Source organism: Melanerpes formicivorus, unplaced genomic scaffold (genome assembly GCF_026170545.1).
Source record: "Melanerpes formicivorus ecotype bairdi unplaced genomic scaffold, bMelFor1.0.p_v2 SCAF_546, whole genome shotgun sequence".
Taxonomy (NCBI): domain Eukaryota; kingdom Metazoa; phylum Chordata; class Aves; order Piciformes; family Picidae; genus Melanerpes; species Melanerpes formicivorus.
The window spans coordinates 56,639-73,055 of record NW_027142898.1 but is presented as its reverse complement, the minus strand read 5'-3'; the positions used below and the strand labels follow the sequence as shown (position 1 = coordinate 73,055).

The window sequence follows — 16,417 nt, the reverse complement described above, 5'->3', positions numbered from 1 at the left end:
TCACCCCAGGACCGCGGAGCTGGGGGGGGAACGGGGGGAGGGGGGCACGTCGTGTGTGTTCCTCCCCCCCCCAATACCCCAGCCACATCCTGCTTGGTGCTGAGCCCAAAGTCTTGGGCAGGTGCCGGCAAGTGAGGGGGGGACAGCCCCTGGCCCCCCCAGATTGCCCAACGCCGCCGGGACGTGACCAGGAGCTTGCGCAAGGCCGGGGGGGAAATCCCAGGGACCCACACGGGGGGGGGAAGACACCCAAACGTCTGGGGGGGGGGAACCGAAAGCCCTGAGCTGGGGGAAAGTGAAGTGCCTGGGGGAGAGGACCCAGAGATATGTCCTGGGGGGGGTATGGGCTGGAGGAGATGCCCCAGGCTGGGGGGGACCTAAGCAGCTGGAATAGGGGACCCCAAGAGAGCAGGTTGTGGGGGGAGGAGGGGCTGGGGGGCACTCAGATATCTGGGAGGGGGGCACACCCGAGGGTCGGGGGGGGGAAAACGACACCCGGAAATCCCCTGGGGGTTGTCCGCTGCCCCCCTCCCCCGGCGCACCCCGGGGTGCTGCCAGCCCCGGGGCAGAGGCAGCCGCCCGGCGCTCAGCTCCTGCCGTGCCCAGCACTTTAATGGGGGGGGGTTGAGGGCTTGGGGGGGGGGGGGCACACGCAGGACCACCCCCCCCCCCCCGCCACCCTCTCTCCCGGGGAGGTAGTGGGCGAGGGGCGTCCGGGGAGGGGGGTGGTGGGGGTCAGAAGCTCTCCTCGGCGTCGGGGACGCGGCCGTCGCGCAGCTCCCGCAGCCTCCGCAGCAGCCTCCGCAGCTCCACCTCCCCCAGCCGCCGGTTCTGCCTCGTGCGCACGCTGACGGTGCCGCGCGCGCGCTCCCGCGGCCCCACCACTGCGCGGCACCGGCGGGGGGGGGGTAGGGGAGGTGAGGAGCCGGGGCACCCCCCCGGGCTTCCATTTACCCCATACACGTCTCGTCCCCAGCACCCACCCTGCTGCCGGGCACCCACACCCACGGGTGAACCCACACACCCCAAGGGTGAACCCCCAGAGCCCCAAGGGTGAACCCCCAGAGCCCCAAGGGTGAACCCACAGAGCCCCAGGGGTGAACCCACAGAGCCTCAGGGGTGCCCCCACACACCCCAAGGGGTGAACCCACACAGCCCCAAGGGTGCCCCCCACACACCCCAAGGGTGAACCCACACAGCCCCAGGGGTGAACCCACACAGCCCCAAGGGTGCCCCCACACACCCCAAGGGGTGAACCTACAGAGCCCCAAGGGTGAACCTACAGAGCCCCAGGGGTGCCCCCCACACACCCCAAGGGTGAACCCACACAGCCCCAAGGGTGAACCTACAGAGCCCCAGGGGTGCCCCCCACACACCCCAAGGGTGAACCCCAGAGCCCCAAGGGTGAACCCACACAGCCCCAGGGGTGCCCCCCACACACCCCAAGGGTGAACCCACAGAGCCCCAAGGGTGAACCTACAGAGCCCCAGGGGTGCCCCCCACACACCCCAAGGGGTGCCCCCACACAGCCCCAAGGGTGAACCCACACAGCCCCAAGGGTGCCCCCACACACCCCAAGGGTGAACCCACAGAGCCCCAGGGGTGCCCCCCACACACCCCAAGGGTGAACCCACACAGCCCCAAGGGTGAACCCACACAGCCCCAGGGGTGCCCCCACACAGCCCCAAGGGTGAACCCACACAGCCCCAGGGGTGCCCCCACACACCCCAAGTGTGAACCCCCAGAGCCCCAAGGGCGCCCCCACACAGCCCCAAGGGTGAACCCACAGAGCCCCAAGGGTGAACCCACACAGCCCCAGGGGTGAACCCACACACCCCAAGGGTGAACCCCCAGAGCCCCAGGGGTGAACCCACACAGCCCCAAGGGTGAACCCACACAGCCCCCAGGGGTGCCCCCACACAGCCCCTAGGGTGAACCCACACAGCCCCCAGGGGTGAACCCACACAGCCCCAGGGGTGAACCCACACAGCCTCAAGGGTGCCCCCACACAGCCCTAGGGGTGCCCCCACACACCCCAAGGGTGATCCCACAGAGCCCCAGGGGTGCCCCCACACACCCCAAGGGTGCCCCCACACACCCCAAGGGGTGAACCCACACAGCCCCAAGGGTGAACCCCACACACCCCAAGGGTGAACCCACAGAGCCCCAGGGGTGCCCCCACACAGCCCCAAGGGTGCCCCCACACAGCCCCCAGGGGTGAACCCACACACCCCAAGGGGTGCCCCCACACAGGCCCAAGGGTGAACCCACACAGCCCCAAGGGTGCCCCCACACACCCACGGCTGCTGGGTGTCCCCTCCCTGCAGCTGAGACCAGCAGCCAGCACCCGGGGGGACAGGGGGTGCCAAGGTGGGGTGCCAAGGTGGGGTGCCAAGGTGGGGTGCCAAGGTGGGGTGCCAAGGATGGGAGGGGTCTCAGGGAAGAGCCCCAGGAGGCTTCCAGAACTCTCCCAGGGGGTCGAAGTGGGTGCCAGGAGGGTCTGGGGGGGGTCTCCAAGGGGAGGCCCAAGGGGGTCTCAGGAGGGGTCCCACAGGAGTCCCAGGGGGGTGTTGGTGGGAGAGGGAGTCCCAGGGGGGTGTTGGTGGGAGGGGGTCCCGGGGGGGGGTGTTGGTGGGAGGGGGTCCCAGGGGGGTGTTGGTGGGAGGGGGTCCAGGGGGGGTGTTGGTGGGAGAGGGTCCCAGGGGGGTATTGGTGGGAGGGGGTCCCAGGGGGGTGTTGATGGGAGCCCAGGGGGGTGTTGGTGGGAGGGGGAGTCCCAGGGGGGTGTTGGTGGGAGGGGGTCCCGGGGGGGAGTGTTGGTGGGAGGGGGTCCCAGGGGGGGTGTTGGTGGGAGGGGGTCCAGGGGGTGGTGGTGGTGGGAGAGGGGTCCCAGGGGGGGTGTTGGTGGGAGAGGGTCCAGGGGGGGTGCTGGTGGGAGGGGGTCCCAGGGGGGGGATGTTGGTGGGAGGGAGTCCAGGGGGTGCTGGTGGGAGGGGGGTCCCAGGGGGGGGATGTTGGTGGGAGGGAGTCCAGGGGGGATGCTGGTGGGAGGGGGGTCCCAGGTGATTCCCAGAGTGGAAGGGGAGGCCCCAGAAGGTCCCAGTGCCCCTCCCCAGCAGCTCCCAGCTGCAGTGTGGGGGTGCTGCTGGCTCAGCACAGGGAGGGGGTCCTGGGGAGGGGGTGGGGGGTGTCTGTGGGCGTCCTTGTCTCCCCCCCCCAGCCCTTACCCAGCTGGAAGTTGTAGTGGGCGAGCTGTGCCCTGCGGATCTTCCTGGCCAGGGTGGCTCCCAGGTCCCCATCCAGCTCTGCCAGGATGCCCTCCCCCTGCAGCACAGCCTGCACCTGCCCCAGGGAGTCAGCATTGGGGAGGGGGGCACGGAGGGGGTGTTGGGGGACAAAGTGAGGGGGGCATGGAGAGGTGGGGGGCGAGGGAGGACTGGGGGAGGAGAGGGGGATGAGGGGACACAGAGGGACAGGGAGCAGGCGACAGGAAGGGATCGGGGAGGGGTCAGGGAGATGGGAGGGGGAAGGGAAGGGGGAAAAAAGGGGGAGGGGGATATGGCAGGGGGCATTTTGGGGAGGGGGAAAGGGGGGAAAGGGGGGGAGGGGGATATGGCAGGGGATATTTTGGGGAGGGGGAAAGGGGGAAAGGGGGGAGGGGGATATGGCAGGGGGCATTTTGGGGAGAGGGAAGGGGTGGAAAGGGGGGAGGGGGATATGGCAGAGAACATTTTGGGGAGGGGGAAAAGGGGGAAAGGGGGGAGGGGGATATGGCAGGGAACATTTTGGGGAGGGGGAAGAGGGGGAAAGGGGGGAGGGGGATATGGCAGAGAACATTTTGAGGAGGGGAAAGGGGGGAGGGGGATATGGCAGGGGGCATTTTGGGGAGGGGGAAAGGGGGGAGGGGGGATATGGCAGGGGACATTTTGGGGAGAGGGAAGGGGTGGAAAGGGGGGGAGGGGGATATGGCAGAGAACATTTTGGGGAGGGGGAAAGGGGGAAAGGGGGAGGGGGATATGGCAGGGAACATTTTGGGGAGGGGGGAAGAGGGGGAAAGGGGGGAGGGGGATATGGCAGAGAACATTTTGAGGAGGGGGAAAGGGGGGAGGGGGATATGGCAGGGGGCATTTTGGGGAGGGGGCTGCTCACCTCCCGAGCATAATCCTCCACCTCCGGTGCCTGGGGGATGACCACAGCCTGCAGCGGGGACAGCCAGAAGGGCCTGGGGGGGACACAAAGGGCGCTGGACACACAGCCCCGGGGGGCAGGTGGGGGGGGCCCAGAGGGGGAGGTTTCTTCCCTTGGGGGGAGGGGGAAACACCCCCCAGGACACTCCACCCCCTAACTTACCAGCGGCCGCCGCAGCTCTCGGCCAGCACCGCGACCATGCGCTCGACGGAGCCCAGCACCGCGCGGTGGATCAGCACCGGCCGCGCCGCCGCCCCTGCCCGCGCTGCCGCGCACCGGGAGGGGGTCACGGGAGCTCCACCCCCGCCCCTCAGACCAATCCTGACCCCCACCCCCGCCCCTCAGACCAATCTTGACCCCCACCCCCCAGCCAAGCCCCAATCCTGACCCCCACCTCCCCCGCCAAGCCCCAATCCTCATCCCCTGCCCCTCCTGATTTGCAACCCGTTGGCCCCATCCCGACGCGTCCTCGGCGCCGATCCTGCCCCCACTCCCCCACCCCCCCGCGACCAAACTGTGCCCCCAGCCCCGGTCCCAATCCTCACCCCTGATCCTGTTCTGTCCCCTCAGCCCCAGTTCTCTCCCCCCAGCCCAAATTCTGTCCCCTCAGCCCCAGTCCTGCTCCCCCAGCCCAAATTCTGTCCCCTCAGCCCCAGTCCTGCTCCCCCAGCCCAAATTCTGTCCCCTCAGCCCCAGTCCTGCTCCCCCAGCCCAAATTCTGCCCCCTCAGCCCCCAGTCCTGCCCCCCCAGCTCAAACTCTGCCCCCTCAGCCCCAGTCCTGTCCCCCCCAGCCCAAATTCTGCCCCCCCTCCCAGCCCCAATCCTCACCCCTGACCCTGTTCTGCCCCCTCAGCCCCAGTCCTGTCCCCCCCCCCGCTCAAACTCTGCCCCCCCGGCCCCAATCCTCACCCCTGACCCTGTTCTGCCCCCTCAGCCCCAGTCTTGCCCCCCCCCCAGTCCAAATTCTGCCCCCCACCCCAGCCCCAATCCTCACCCTTGACTCAGTCCTGACCCCTCAGCCCCAGTCCTGCCCTGCCCCCAGACCAAACTCTGCCCCCCCAGCCCCAATCCTCACCCCTGACACTGTTCTGCCCCCTCAGCCCCCAGTCCTGCACCCCCAGCTCAAACTCTGCCCCCCACCCCAGCCCAAATCCTCACCCCTGACCCTGTTCTGTCCCCCCCCGCCCCAATCCTCACCCCTGACCCTATTCTGCCCCCTCAGCCCCAGTCCTGCCCCCCCCAGCCCAAATTCTGCCCCCCCTCCCAGCCCCAATCCTCGCCCCTGACCCTGTTCTGCCCCCCCCAGCCCAAACTATGCCCTTCCCTAGCCCAAATCCTCACCCCTGACTCAGTCCTGACCCCTCAGCCCCAGTCCTGCCCCGCCCCAGACCAAACTCTGCCCTCCCAGCCCCAATCCTCATCCCTGACTCAGTCCTGCCCCCCCCAGCCCAAACTTTGCCCCCTCCCAGCCCCAATCCTCACCCCTGACCCTGTTCTGCCCCCCCAGCCCAAACTCTGCCCCCCTCCAGCCCCAATCCTCACCCCAGCCCCTGTTCTCCCCCCACCCAGCCCCAATCCTACCCCACCGCTCAGCCCAATCCTGCCCCCCCTCCCCCTCACATTCTGCACCCCCCAACCCCCAAATCCCTTCTTTCCTCCACCTCACCCCCAACCCCCAACCCCAGCCCCTGGCCCCCCCCCAGCCCATACCTGGCATACTCCAGCTCAAACCTCTCTGGCATCTGGAAGTCCAGCTGGATGGTGCCGCACTGGTGCTGCCTGCCCAGCGCGTCCCGGATCCGGATGTCGATCTGGTGGGAGCAAATTTCGGGGGGGGGGGAAGGAGGGAGGAGGGAGGAGGTGTCCCCAGAGGGTCCCAGTTTGCCCCAAAGGCCCTTTGGGACCCACCCCTTGCCTCCAGGTTTCTCACCTTGGGGCCATAAAAGGCTCCATCAGCTGGAGCCAGCTCCCAGGGCTGGCCAAAGGTGCGAAGGCTTCGTTCCAGCTGCTGTGGGGACAGAGGGGAGAGTGAGGGGGAGAGGGTGGAAGGGATGGGACACAGGGGACAAGATGGAAGGGATGGGACACAGGGGACAGAGAAGGGACAGGGTGGAAGGGATGGGGACACAGGGGACAGGATGGAAGGGATGGGACACAGGGGACAGAGAAGGGACAGGGTGGAAGGGATGGGACACAGGGGACAGGATGGAAGGGATGGGACACAGGGGACAGGGTGTAAGGGATGGGACACAGAGGAGAGTGAAGGGGACAGGGTGGAAGGGATGGGACACAGGGGACAGTGAGGGGGACAGGGTGGAAGGGATGGACACAGGGGACAGGATGGAAGGGATGGGACACAGGGGACAGGGTGTAAGGGATGGGACACAGAGGAGAGTGAAGGGGACAGGGTGGAAGGGATGGGACACAGGGGACAGTGAGGGGGACAGGGTGGAAGGGATGGGACACAGGGGACAGAAAAGGGACAGGGTGGAAGGGATGGGACACAGGGGACAGGATGGAAGGGATGGGACACAGGGGACAGGGTGTAAGGGATGGGACACAGAGGAGAGTGAAGGGGACAGGGTGGAAGGGATGGGACACAGGGGACAGTGAGGGGGACAGGGTGGAAGGGATGGGACACAGGGGACAGGGTGGAAGGGATGGGACACAAGGGACAGTGAAGGGACAGGGTGAAAAGGATGGAACACAGGGGACAAGATGGAAGGGATGGGACAGAGGGGACAGGGTGTAAGGGATGGGACACAGGGGACAGTGAAGGGGGACAGGTGGAAAAGGATGGGACACAGGGGACAGGGTGGAAGGGATGGGACACAGGGGACAGTGAGGGGGACAGGTGGAAGGGATGGGACACAGGGGGACAGGGTGGAAGGGATGGGACACAGGGGACAGTGAGGGGGACAGGGTGGAAGGGATGGGACACAGGGGACAGGGTGTAAGGGATGGGACACAGGGGACAGAGAAGGGGACAGGGTGGAAGGGATGGGACACAAGGGACAGGATGGAAGGGATGGGACACAGGGGACAGGGTTGTAAGGGATGGGACACAGGGGACAGTGAAGGGGACAGGGTGAAAAGGATGGGACACAGGGGACAGGGTGGAAGGGATGGGACACAGGGGACAGGGTGGAAGGGATGGGACACAAGGGACAGTGAAGGAACAGGCTGAAAAGGATGGGACACAGGGGAGAGTGAAGGGGACAGGGTGGAAGGGATGGGACAGAGGGGACAGGGTGGAAGGGATGGGACATGGGACAGGCTAGAAAGGATGGGACACAGGGGACAGTGAGGGGGACAGGGTGTAAGGGATGTGACACAGGGGACAGGGTGTAAGGGATGGGACACAGGGGGCAGGGTGGAAGGGATGGGACACAGGGGAGAGTGAAGGGACAGGGTGGAAGGGATGGGACACAGGGGACAGGATGGGAAGGGATGGGACACAGGGGACAGAGAAGGGACAGGGTGGAAAGGATGGGACACAGGGGGACAGGGTGGAAGGGATGGGACACAGGGGACAGTGAAGGGGACAGGGTGGAAGGGATGGGACACAGGGGACAGGGTGGAAGGAATGGGACACAAGGGACAGTGAAGGGACAGGGTGAAAAGGATGGAACACAGGGGACAAGATGGAAGGGATGGGACAGAGGGGACAGAGTGGAAGGGATGGGACACAGGGGACAGTGAAGGGGACAGGGTGAAAAGGATGGGACAGAGGGGACAGGGTGGAAGGGATGGGACACAGGGGACAGAGAAGGGGACAGGGTGGAAGGGATGGGACACAGGGGAGAGTGAAGGGGACACCATCAGAGGACACAGGGATGTGGCACAGGCACAGCATCCAGGTGTGACACAGGACCACACCGCAGGGATGTGACAGCAAGACTGGGAGGTGCCACACGGAACGTGGGCTGTGATGGCAGAGAGGGGAGGCGGCAGCCAGGGCAGTGCAGGTGACAAGGGACAACGTGGGAGGCACTGCAAGGTGCTGTGCAGGAGATGGGGGCAAGGCTGGCACACGAGGGACAGCACAGGGGGGCAGCCAGGGCAGGATGTCCAGGACTTGGGGACCCGGCGTGGTGAGCGTTGGCAGCAGAGCTGGGGCAGCATGGCACGGGCATGGCACAGGGCACACTGTGGCCAGGCTGAGACACAGGGACAAAGCTTGAGGCAGCAGAAGGGACACAGAGGGAAAGCTGTGCCTTGGTGCATGAGACATGGGGACAAAGCTGGGACACAGGGACGAGGCCAAAGTGTGGCACACAGGGACAAAAGTGGGGTGGGCCGCAGGGGACACCGCGGGGGACGCAGGCAAGGCAGGGGATGACACGTGGGGCACGCTGCAGGGGACACAAGGGGGAAGGCAGGATGTGATGCTGGGGGCAGTGGCAGTGGCAGGGCCACCCCCTGTCCCTGTCCCACCTGCTCAGCACGGTCCCAGGCCTCGGGGGTCCCCCCAGGAAGCCAGGGGGGGCGAGTGGCCAGCGCCAGGCGGAAGGAGAAGCCCAGGACGGAGTAGACAGAGCGGATGAAGTCCAGGCAGGCATCGATCTCGGCCTCCAGCTGGGGAGCAGGGGGCAGGCAGGGGTGACACAGGGGTGGGGGGGACAGAATCCCAGAGTGGTTTGGGTTGAAGAAGTCAGCAGGGTCACCCCCGACCAGAGCAGGCTGCTCACAGCCCCAACCAACCTCAGCTGGGCTGGTGCCAGCCCTGGGGGCATCTCCCACCCCTCTGGGCAGCCTGGGCCAGGCTCTGCCCACCCTCAGCAGCACCAATTGCTCCTCCTCTCCACTCTCCATCTCCCTCTTGCACTTCCAAACCATCCCCCCCACCCCTTGTCCTGCCACCACAGGCCCTGCTCCAAACTCTGTCCCCAGCTCCTCTGCTCAGCACTGGGAGGTCTCCCAGAAGGTCTCCCTGGAGCCTTCTCCTCTCCAGGCTGAACTCCCCTCAAGGCAGAGCGCTTCCAGCCCTGCCCCAGCATTGCTGTGGCCTCCTCTGGCCCTGCTCCAGCACCTCCCTGCCCGTGCTGAGGGCTCCAGAGCTGCCCCCAGCCCCGCAGGGAGGTCTCAGCAAGAGGGGGGCAGGAGGTTCACGAGGTCGCCCTGGACGGATCCATCCCTCGGGCAGGTCCCGGCCCTGCTCAGCTCGGCGCCCCGCTGCCGGTGCCCCTGATGGCATCAGCCAGGAGGGCCGGGGAGGGGGGCCCCTCACCTGCTCCATGGTGCAGAAGATGTGGGCATCGTCCTGCTGGAAGCGCCGGACCCGGGTGAGCCCTGCCAGGCTGCCTGGGGGCTCGTGGCGGTGCAGGACGCCGAAGTCGGCCAGGCGCAGAGGGGCAGCTCCCGCCAGGACCGCGGCCGGTGGGCAAACATCAGGCTGCGGGGGGGGGGGGAGGGACAGCCAGGGGTGGAGGAGGGGAGGGGGGATTGAAGCCAACCCCCTCCTCAACCTGTGCCCTGCAGCACTCACCAGTGGGCTGGGCAGTTCATGGGTTTGAGGGAGAGGGTCTCGGTGCCGGCGGTGAAGGTGAACATGTTGGAGCTGTAGTGCTGCCAGTGCCCTGACTGCTCCCACAGCTCGGGGCTTGAAGAGGTTGGGGGTCACCACCTCCGAGAAGCCCCTGGCCCGGTACTCGCTCTGCAGGGACAGGGACAGGGACATTGACCAGCCTGGAGGGGGTAGGGGGGGCCTGCAGGTGCCCACAGGGACAGGGCAGCTGCAGCCAAAGGTGGGGCAGGAATGGGTGGTACAAGAGGGTCTCTACTGGGGGGGGAGCGTGGACAGGGTTGGGGGTGCAGTGGGGGCACGGCAGGAACAGGGGGCAAGAGGGTCTGGGCACAGTGGGGTGAGGCAGACATGAGGCCACAGCACAAGGTAAGGGCAGGGTGCAGAGCATGGAGGGGCAAAAGCAGACCCCAATATCTCCCCACCCCACCATGGTAACAGTGATGTTATTGGGAGGCCATGGGGGTCTTGGGGGGCTTTGGGGGGCCGTACCCTGATGAACTCAACCAGGGTGTTGTAGATGTGGGCACCGCGGGGCAGGAAGAAGCAGCTGCCAGGGCTGAGCTTGTGGAAGAAGAAAAGCTCCTGCTCCTGCAGGGGAGGGGGGGGGTGAGGGTGTGACGTTACTGGGGGGGCTGCTGGTGCCCCCCCCACCCCCCTGAAGCCTGGGGCTCACCCGCCCGATGCGCCCGGTGGTCCCGCAGCGCGGCCTCGTCCTGCGCCTGCTGCCAGGCTGCCAGCAGCTGGGCGCTGGGGGAAGGCGACGGCAGCCACCCGCTGCAGCCACTGCTGTGCCCCCGACCCCTGCTGCTGTGCCCCCAGCCCCTGCTGCACTGCCCCCGGCCCCTGCTGCTGTGCCCCCGGCCCCTGCTGCACTGCCCCCGACCCCTGCTGCACTGCCCCCGGCCCCTGCTGCAGCGCCCCCGACCCCTGCTGCACTGCCCCTGGCCCCTGCTGCAGCGCCCCCCGACCCCTGCTGCACTGCCCCTGACCCCTGCTGCACTGCCCCCAACCCCTGCTGCACTGCCCCCGGCCCCTGCTGCACTGCCCCCGACCCCTGCTGCAGCGCCCCCAGCCCCTGCTGCACTGCCCCGGCCCCTGCTGCTGTGCCCCCCGAACCCCTGCTGCTGTGCCCCCGACCCCTGCTGCACTGCCCCCCGACCCCTGCTGCTGCGCCCCTGACCCCTGCAGCAGTGCCCCCGACCCCTGCTGCACTGCCCCCGGCCCCTGCTGCACTGCCCCCGACCCCTGCTGCTGCGCCCCTGACCCCTGCTGCAGTGCCCCCGACCCCTGCTGCAGCGCCCCCGACCCCTGCTGCTGCACCCCCAGCCCCTGCTGCACTGCCCCCGGCCCCTGCTGCTGTGCCCCCGGCCCCTGCTGCTGTGCCCCCGGCCCCTGCTGCAGTGCCCCCCGACCCCTGCTGCTGTGCCCCCAAACCCCTGCTGCTGTGCCCCCGACCCCTGCTGCACTGCCCCCGACCCCTGCTGCAGCACCCCCGGCCCCTGCTGCACTGCCCCCCGGCCCCTGCTGCTGCGCCCCCGACCCCTGCTGCTGTGCCCCCGGCCCCTGCTGCAGCGCCCCCAAACCCCTGCTGCTGCGCCCCCCAGCCCCTGCTGCAGCGCCCCCGGACCCCTGCTGCAGCACCCCCCGACCCCTGCTGCAGCACCCCCGACCCCTGCTGCTGCGCCCCCCGACCCCTGCTGCAGTGCCCCCGACCCCTGCTGCTGTGCCCTCGACCCCCTGCTGCTGCACCCCTGGCCCCTGCTGCAGCGCCCCAGCCCCTGCTGCACTGCCCCCGGCCCCTGCTGCAGCGCCCCCGGCCCCTGCTGCTGTGCACCCGGCCCCTGCTGCAGCGCCCCCAACCCCTGCTGCTGCGCCCCCAGCCCCTGCTGCAGCGCCCCCCGACCCCCTGCTGCACTGCCCCCGCCCCTGCTGCACTGCCCCCGGCCCCTGCTGCAGCTGCCCCACCCGACCCCCTGCTGCACTGCCCCCCGACCCCTGCTGCTGCACCCCCGGCCCCTGCCGCAGTGTCCCTGGCTCCTGCCGCTGTGCCGCCGAGCTCTGGGGGGGAGGAGGGGGAAGTGTTAGCTGGGGTCTCCTGGGGGGCCATCCTCCCCCACCACAGCCCTGGCTCTGCCCCTGGGTGACACCCGCCCTGAGGGACCCCACCCTGAGGGACACCCACCCCTGGTGACACCCAGTGGGTGACACTGACCCCAGGTGACACCCACCCCCGAGGGACCCCACCCTGAGGGACACCCACCCCTGGTGACACCCAGTGGGTGACACTGACCCCAGGTGACACCCACCCCGAGGGACCCCACCCTGAGGGACACCCACCCCTGGTGACACCCAGTGGGTGACACTGACCCCAAGTGACACCCACCCTGAGGGGACACCCACCCCTGGTGACACCCAGTGGGTGACACTGACCCCAAGTGACACCCACCCTGAGGGACACCCACCCCCTGGTGGCACCCAGTGGGTGACACTGACCCCAAGTGACACCCACCCCAGGGTGACACCCACCCCAAGTAACACCCCGTGGGTGACACTGACCCCAAGTGACACCCACCCTGGGTGACACCCACCCCAAGGGACACCCCGTGGGTGACACCCACCCCGGGTGACATCCCCCCCCTGCGACACCCCGGCGGGCGGCACCCACCGTCAGGACGCGGAGCGCGGAGATGAGCCCTGTGTGCCGGAGCAGGGGGCCTGGGCAGATGTGGAGCAGGGGGCCACACCTGTGGGGGGGACAGGGGGACAGCTGGACAGACCATGGGGACACCACAGGCCCTGTCCCTGCCCCCTGCCCACCACTCACCTGTAGACTGTGGCTGTTGGGGACGTCACCATCCTCCTCAATCTGCTGCAGCTGGAAGCTGTTGTGCTGGGGGCAACAGGACACTGAGGTGGGTGACAGAGGCACAGGTGACACCAAAGGGAGGTGACAGCGGTGTGGGTCACACCAAGGGAAGGTGACACTGAGCTGGGGTTGGGGAGGGTGGGGAGGGCAGGACTGAGGCAGGGGCACAGCAAGGAGGGTGGCAGCAGCACGGGTGGCAGCCCCAGAAGGCGACTCCGGTCCCCCGTTAACATCCCCCTAGCCCACAACCCCAAGCAGGAGGGGTCCTGATGCCCCCAGGCTGAGGGTCTCTGCCCCACGCTGGGACAGGGAGGGGACATGCCCTTAGGGTGTCACCTGGAAGAGCTCCCGCAGCTGCCGGCGGGTGGCCTCCAGACGCTCGAAGCGGTGCCCGGTCGCGGGCGAAGGCGGCGCAGGCGTCCTCCAGCGCCGGCAGCTCGCCGCGCTGCACCGTCCTGCGGGCACGGCCAGGGGCTGGGGAGGCTGTGCCCCGCGGGGCACGCCCTCTGTGGCCCCCTCCCCTCCTTCCCCTCCCCTCTTACCTGTCCCCCATGTGGAGGTCACAGAAGAAGCCATCCTCGGTGGCCTGGGCGCTGCAGAAGGTGGCCCTGAAGAACTGCTCGGCCACCGCGCCCAGCACGCAGGCGCCCGACCGCCAGAAAGCCTGAGAAGGGGACAAGGGAGGGCACGGGTTGGGGGGGGACAGGCTGTGAGGGGAGGGGGCTGTGGTGTCCCTCCTGCGCTCCCGGGGGACTCACCGCCCCGCCCCTCCGGCGTGTTGAAGTCGAGGAGCTCCAGGCTGGCGTCGCTCGCCAAGGGCTGGTCGAGGTCCTGGAGGGTCCCATTCACCCTGGCCACCAGAGCTGCCTCTGCCAGGCCACCGCTGTGGGGACACCACGCGGGGCAGTGGGGGGACCTTGCAGGGGCACTGGGGAGGATCGCAGGGGCGCTAGGGGGATGCTGAGGACACCTTAAAAGACATGGGCGCCCCCCCCCCCGCCATGACAACACTGTAAGAACAATGGGGACCTCGTGAGGACCCTCGGGGACACTGCAAGGTTACAGGGAATGTGACAGGACCTCCGACGCATCCTGATGTCCTTGTGGGGACATCACAGGGACACAGTGGGGGAGGCCTCAGGTACTGGGGGGACTCCATAAGGACCACAGGCTGTGGGAACCCTGTGGGGAACCCTGGGTATAACCAGGCAATGGGGATCCTGTGGACCTTGTGGGGGACAGTGTGAGGACCCTGGGGACTCGGGTGGGGACAACAGGGGTGACGCTGTGGGGATGCTGTGGACCACCGTGGGGATTCTGCTGACTTGGGGTGACCTTTGTGGGTACCCTGCTGCTGCCCCTGGCTGCCCCCGGCCGGCTCTGCGCCTACCCCAGCTCCGTGGCCACCTGGAAAGGGGTAGTCCTGCAGGGCCCGGCCGGGCAGGCTGCTGCCCCCGGGCAGGGTGATGCGGATAGGAGTCCCCGGCGGGGGGACCGGTCCCGTTACCGGCCTGCATTCCGCTGCTCTTGCTCCGCCCGCAGCTGCTGGAAGAGGCGGAGGCTCTCGGTGAGGCGGGAGTCGGGACCTGAGACCTGAGGGCGGGAGGTGAACAGGGCGGGTCAGGACCTCCCGGAGAGAGTGCAGGAGGGTGGGGAGGACTCGGGAGGGGTGGGCCCAGGGTTGGGGTGGGGTTCGGGAGGGTCTGAGCGCACCCGGTGTCGCCGCGGAACTCCCGCGAAGAGCAGCCGGGCCGGGGCACGGGGGACAGGCATGGCGATAGGCCACGCCCCTTCCGGCGCGGACGGGAAGTTGGGGTCCTCAGGGGCGGAGCCTCCAGCTAGGGGAGGGACCAGACAAGCAACCCCCGCGCAGAGCGGCAGGCAGCCAATGGTGAACGGCCGACAGCCCCCGCCCCGCCCCGTGGGGCGTGACCAGGGGGTGACTAACCAATGAGCTCTCCCTCGGGGCGGGGCCTGGGGGCTCAAACCCGGGCCATTGCGCATGGCTCCATCCCCACGTTGAGGGCGCCTTGGACTCGCAGAGGTCCTTGCTCCGCCGGGGTGAAGCACGGATAATGAGTGCTCCGCCGGGGTGAAGCACGGATAATGAGGGGCAGAAGGAGAACTGAGGCGCCCCCATCCCGCTGCCCCGGGGGGTGAGGGTCGCAGGAGTTCTACCACCCCACCCCGTTTGGGACCCGACCGCAGAAAGAAAAGAGCCAGCAGCTGCTCGGGTTTGGTTTTTTTTGTTTTGGTGATGTTTATGTGGATATCGAACCCTACACCTTTATCAAACATAGCTGATGGAGTCTAGCAACTAAAAAAAAAATCCAACAACAACGGGAAAAAAAAATCAAACAAAACCAGAAAAAAAAGAAAGGCAAAACAAAATAAACCAAAACCAACAAAAAAAGAAAGGAGGGAGGAGAAAAAAAAAACCCAAAGAAAAAAGTGAAAATCAAGTCAAATTCCAACTTCATATAAAAGCTGCCGGGGCAGCTCTGGGTGAGGCAAGGGGAGGAGGGGGGGGGGAGGCTCCCCCCTAACCACCTCCCTCAGGCTCTGGTTGAACGATCTGAGATGGAATTAAAAAGTGATCGTTAATTATTGTTATATACACACACGTAGAAAGTCAACAGCGTTCCCAGGGACAAAAAAAAAACCAAACACCCCAAACCCCAACCAAAACCCAAAACAAACCCAAATGAACCAACCAACGGACAACGGGGCGGGGGGAAGTTGTAAGGGGGGGGGACGCACACAGTCTGAGGGGTCCCCCCCCTGAGCTCCTGGGGAGCCAAACAGTCCGAAGGGATCGTCGGCAAAGGGTGGCGGTTTTGGATCCTTTGTGTCTCTGTTTGGGGAGGCTTTTTTTTTTGGCCACCTGGAAGGGGGGGAAAAAGCATTGAGGAAGGCACGGGGAGGGGGAGGGGGGCGGAGGAGGGGATGTCTCTGCCACTTCTGGCCCCTTCGCCCCTCCCTAAAGCAGGCCTGTTGGGGATGGGACTTAAAAATGATCGTCCTGGGGGGGAGGGGGGAGAGGAGGGGGGGCTTTAGCTTTCCGAGGCGGGGTGGTGGCGTTGGGGAATTCTTTCTTCTTTTGAGAGTTAAAACGTTTGGGTCGTTTGCAGTTCTTGCTTTGTAATTTCTCCTTGTCGGTTTTGCTTTGTTTTGTTTCTATTCTCTTGGAGGGGGGGGGGAGGGAAACAACAGAAAAGGGAAAAAAAAAAGGAGAAAAAAAAAGGAGGGAAAAAAAAAGGAGGGAAAAAAAAGGAGGAAAAAAAAAAAGGAGGAAAAAAAAAGGAGGAAAAAAAAAGGAGGAAAAAAAAAGGAGGAAAAAAAAGGAGGAAAAAAAAAGGAGGAAAAAAAAAAGGAGGAAAAAAAAAAGGAGGAAAAAAAAAAGGAGGAAAAAAAAAAGGAGGAGAAAAAAAAAGGAGGAAAAAAAAAGGAGGAAAAAAAAAAGGAGGAAAAAAAAAGGAGGAAAAAAAAAAGGGAGGAAAAAAAAAAGGAGGAAAAAAAAAGGAGGAAAAAAAAAAGGAGGAAAAAAAAGAGGAAAAAAAAAGGAGGAAAAAAAAAGGAGGAAAAAAAAGGAGGAAAAAAAAGGAGGAAAAAAGGAGGGGAAAAAGGTGGGAAAAAAAGGAGGAAAAAAGGAGAAAAAAAAAAAAGAGGAAAAAAAAAGGAGGAAAAAAAAAAGGAGGAAAAAAAAGGAGGAAAAAAAAGGAGGAAAAAAGGAGGGGAAAAAGGTGGGAAAAAAAGGAGGAAAAAAGGAGAAAAAAAGGAGAAAAAAGGGAGAAAGAAAAGGGAGAAAAAAAGGGAGAAAAAAAAAGGAGAAAAA

At 65.7% G+C, this 16,417-nt stretch overlaps 2 protein-coding genes across 2 annotated transcripts in view; both read right to left on the bottom strand.

Moving 5' to 3' along the window:
- The window catches only part of SNAPIN (SNAP associated protein), a 50,919-nt gene that overhangs the window by 8,934 nt on the left and 25,568 nt on the right, over window positions 1-16,417 (bottom strand). The gene's annotated exons all lie outside the window — the stretch shown is intronic.
- Window positions 241-14,373, bottom strand: TARS2 (threonyl-tRNA synthetase 2, mitochondrial). Its single transcript, XM_068170718.1, is given in 24 exon segments — window positions 241-884; window positions 3,228-3,342; window positions 4,150-4,222; window positions 4,351-4,509; window positions 5,900-6,000; window positions 6,120-6,197; window positions 8,627-8,767; window positions 9,420-9,542; window positions 9,545-9,584; window positions 9,678-9,784; window positions 9,786-9,845; window positions 10,206-10,298; window positions 10,379-10,468; window positions 10,470-10,538; window positions 12,382-12,460; window positions 12,541-12,569; window positions 12,571-12,606; window positions 12,919-12,972; window positions 12,974-13,037; window positions 13,125-13,247; window positions 13,343-13,451; window positions 13,969-14,086; window positions 14,089-14,175; window positions 14,296-14,373. Coding segments are annotated over 24 exon segments (2,157 nt in total). The 5' UTR covers window positions 14,356-14,373; the 3' UTR covers window positions 241-735.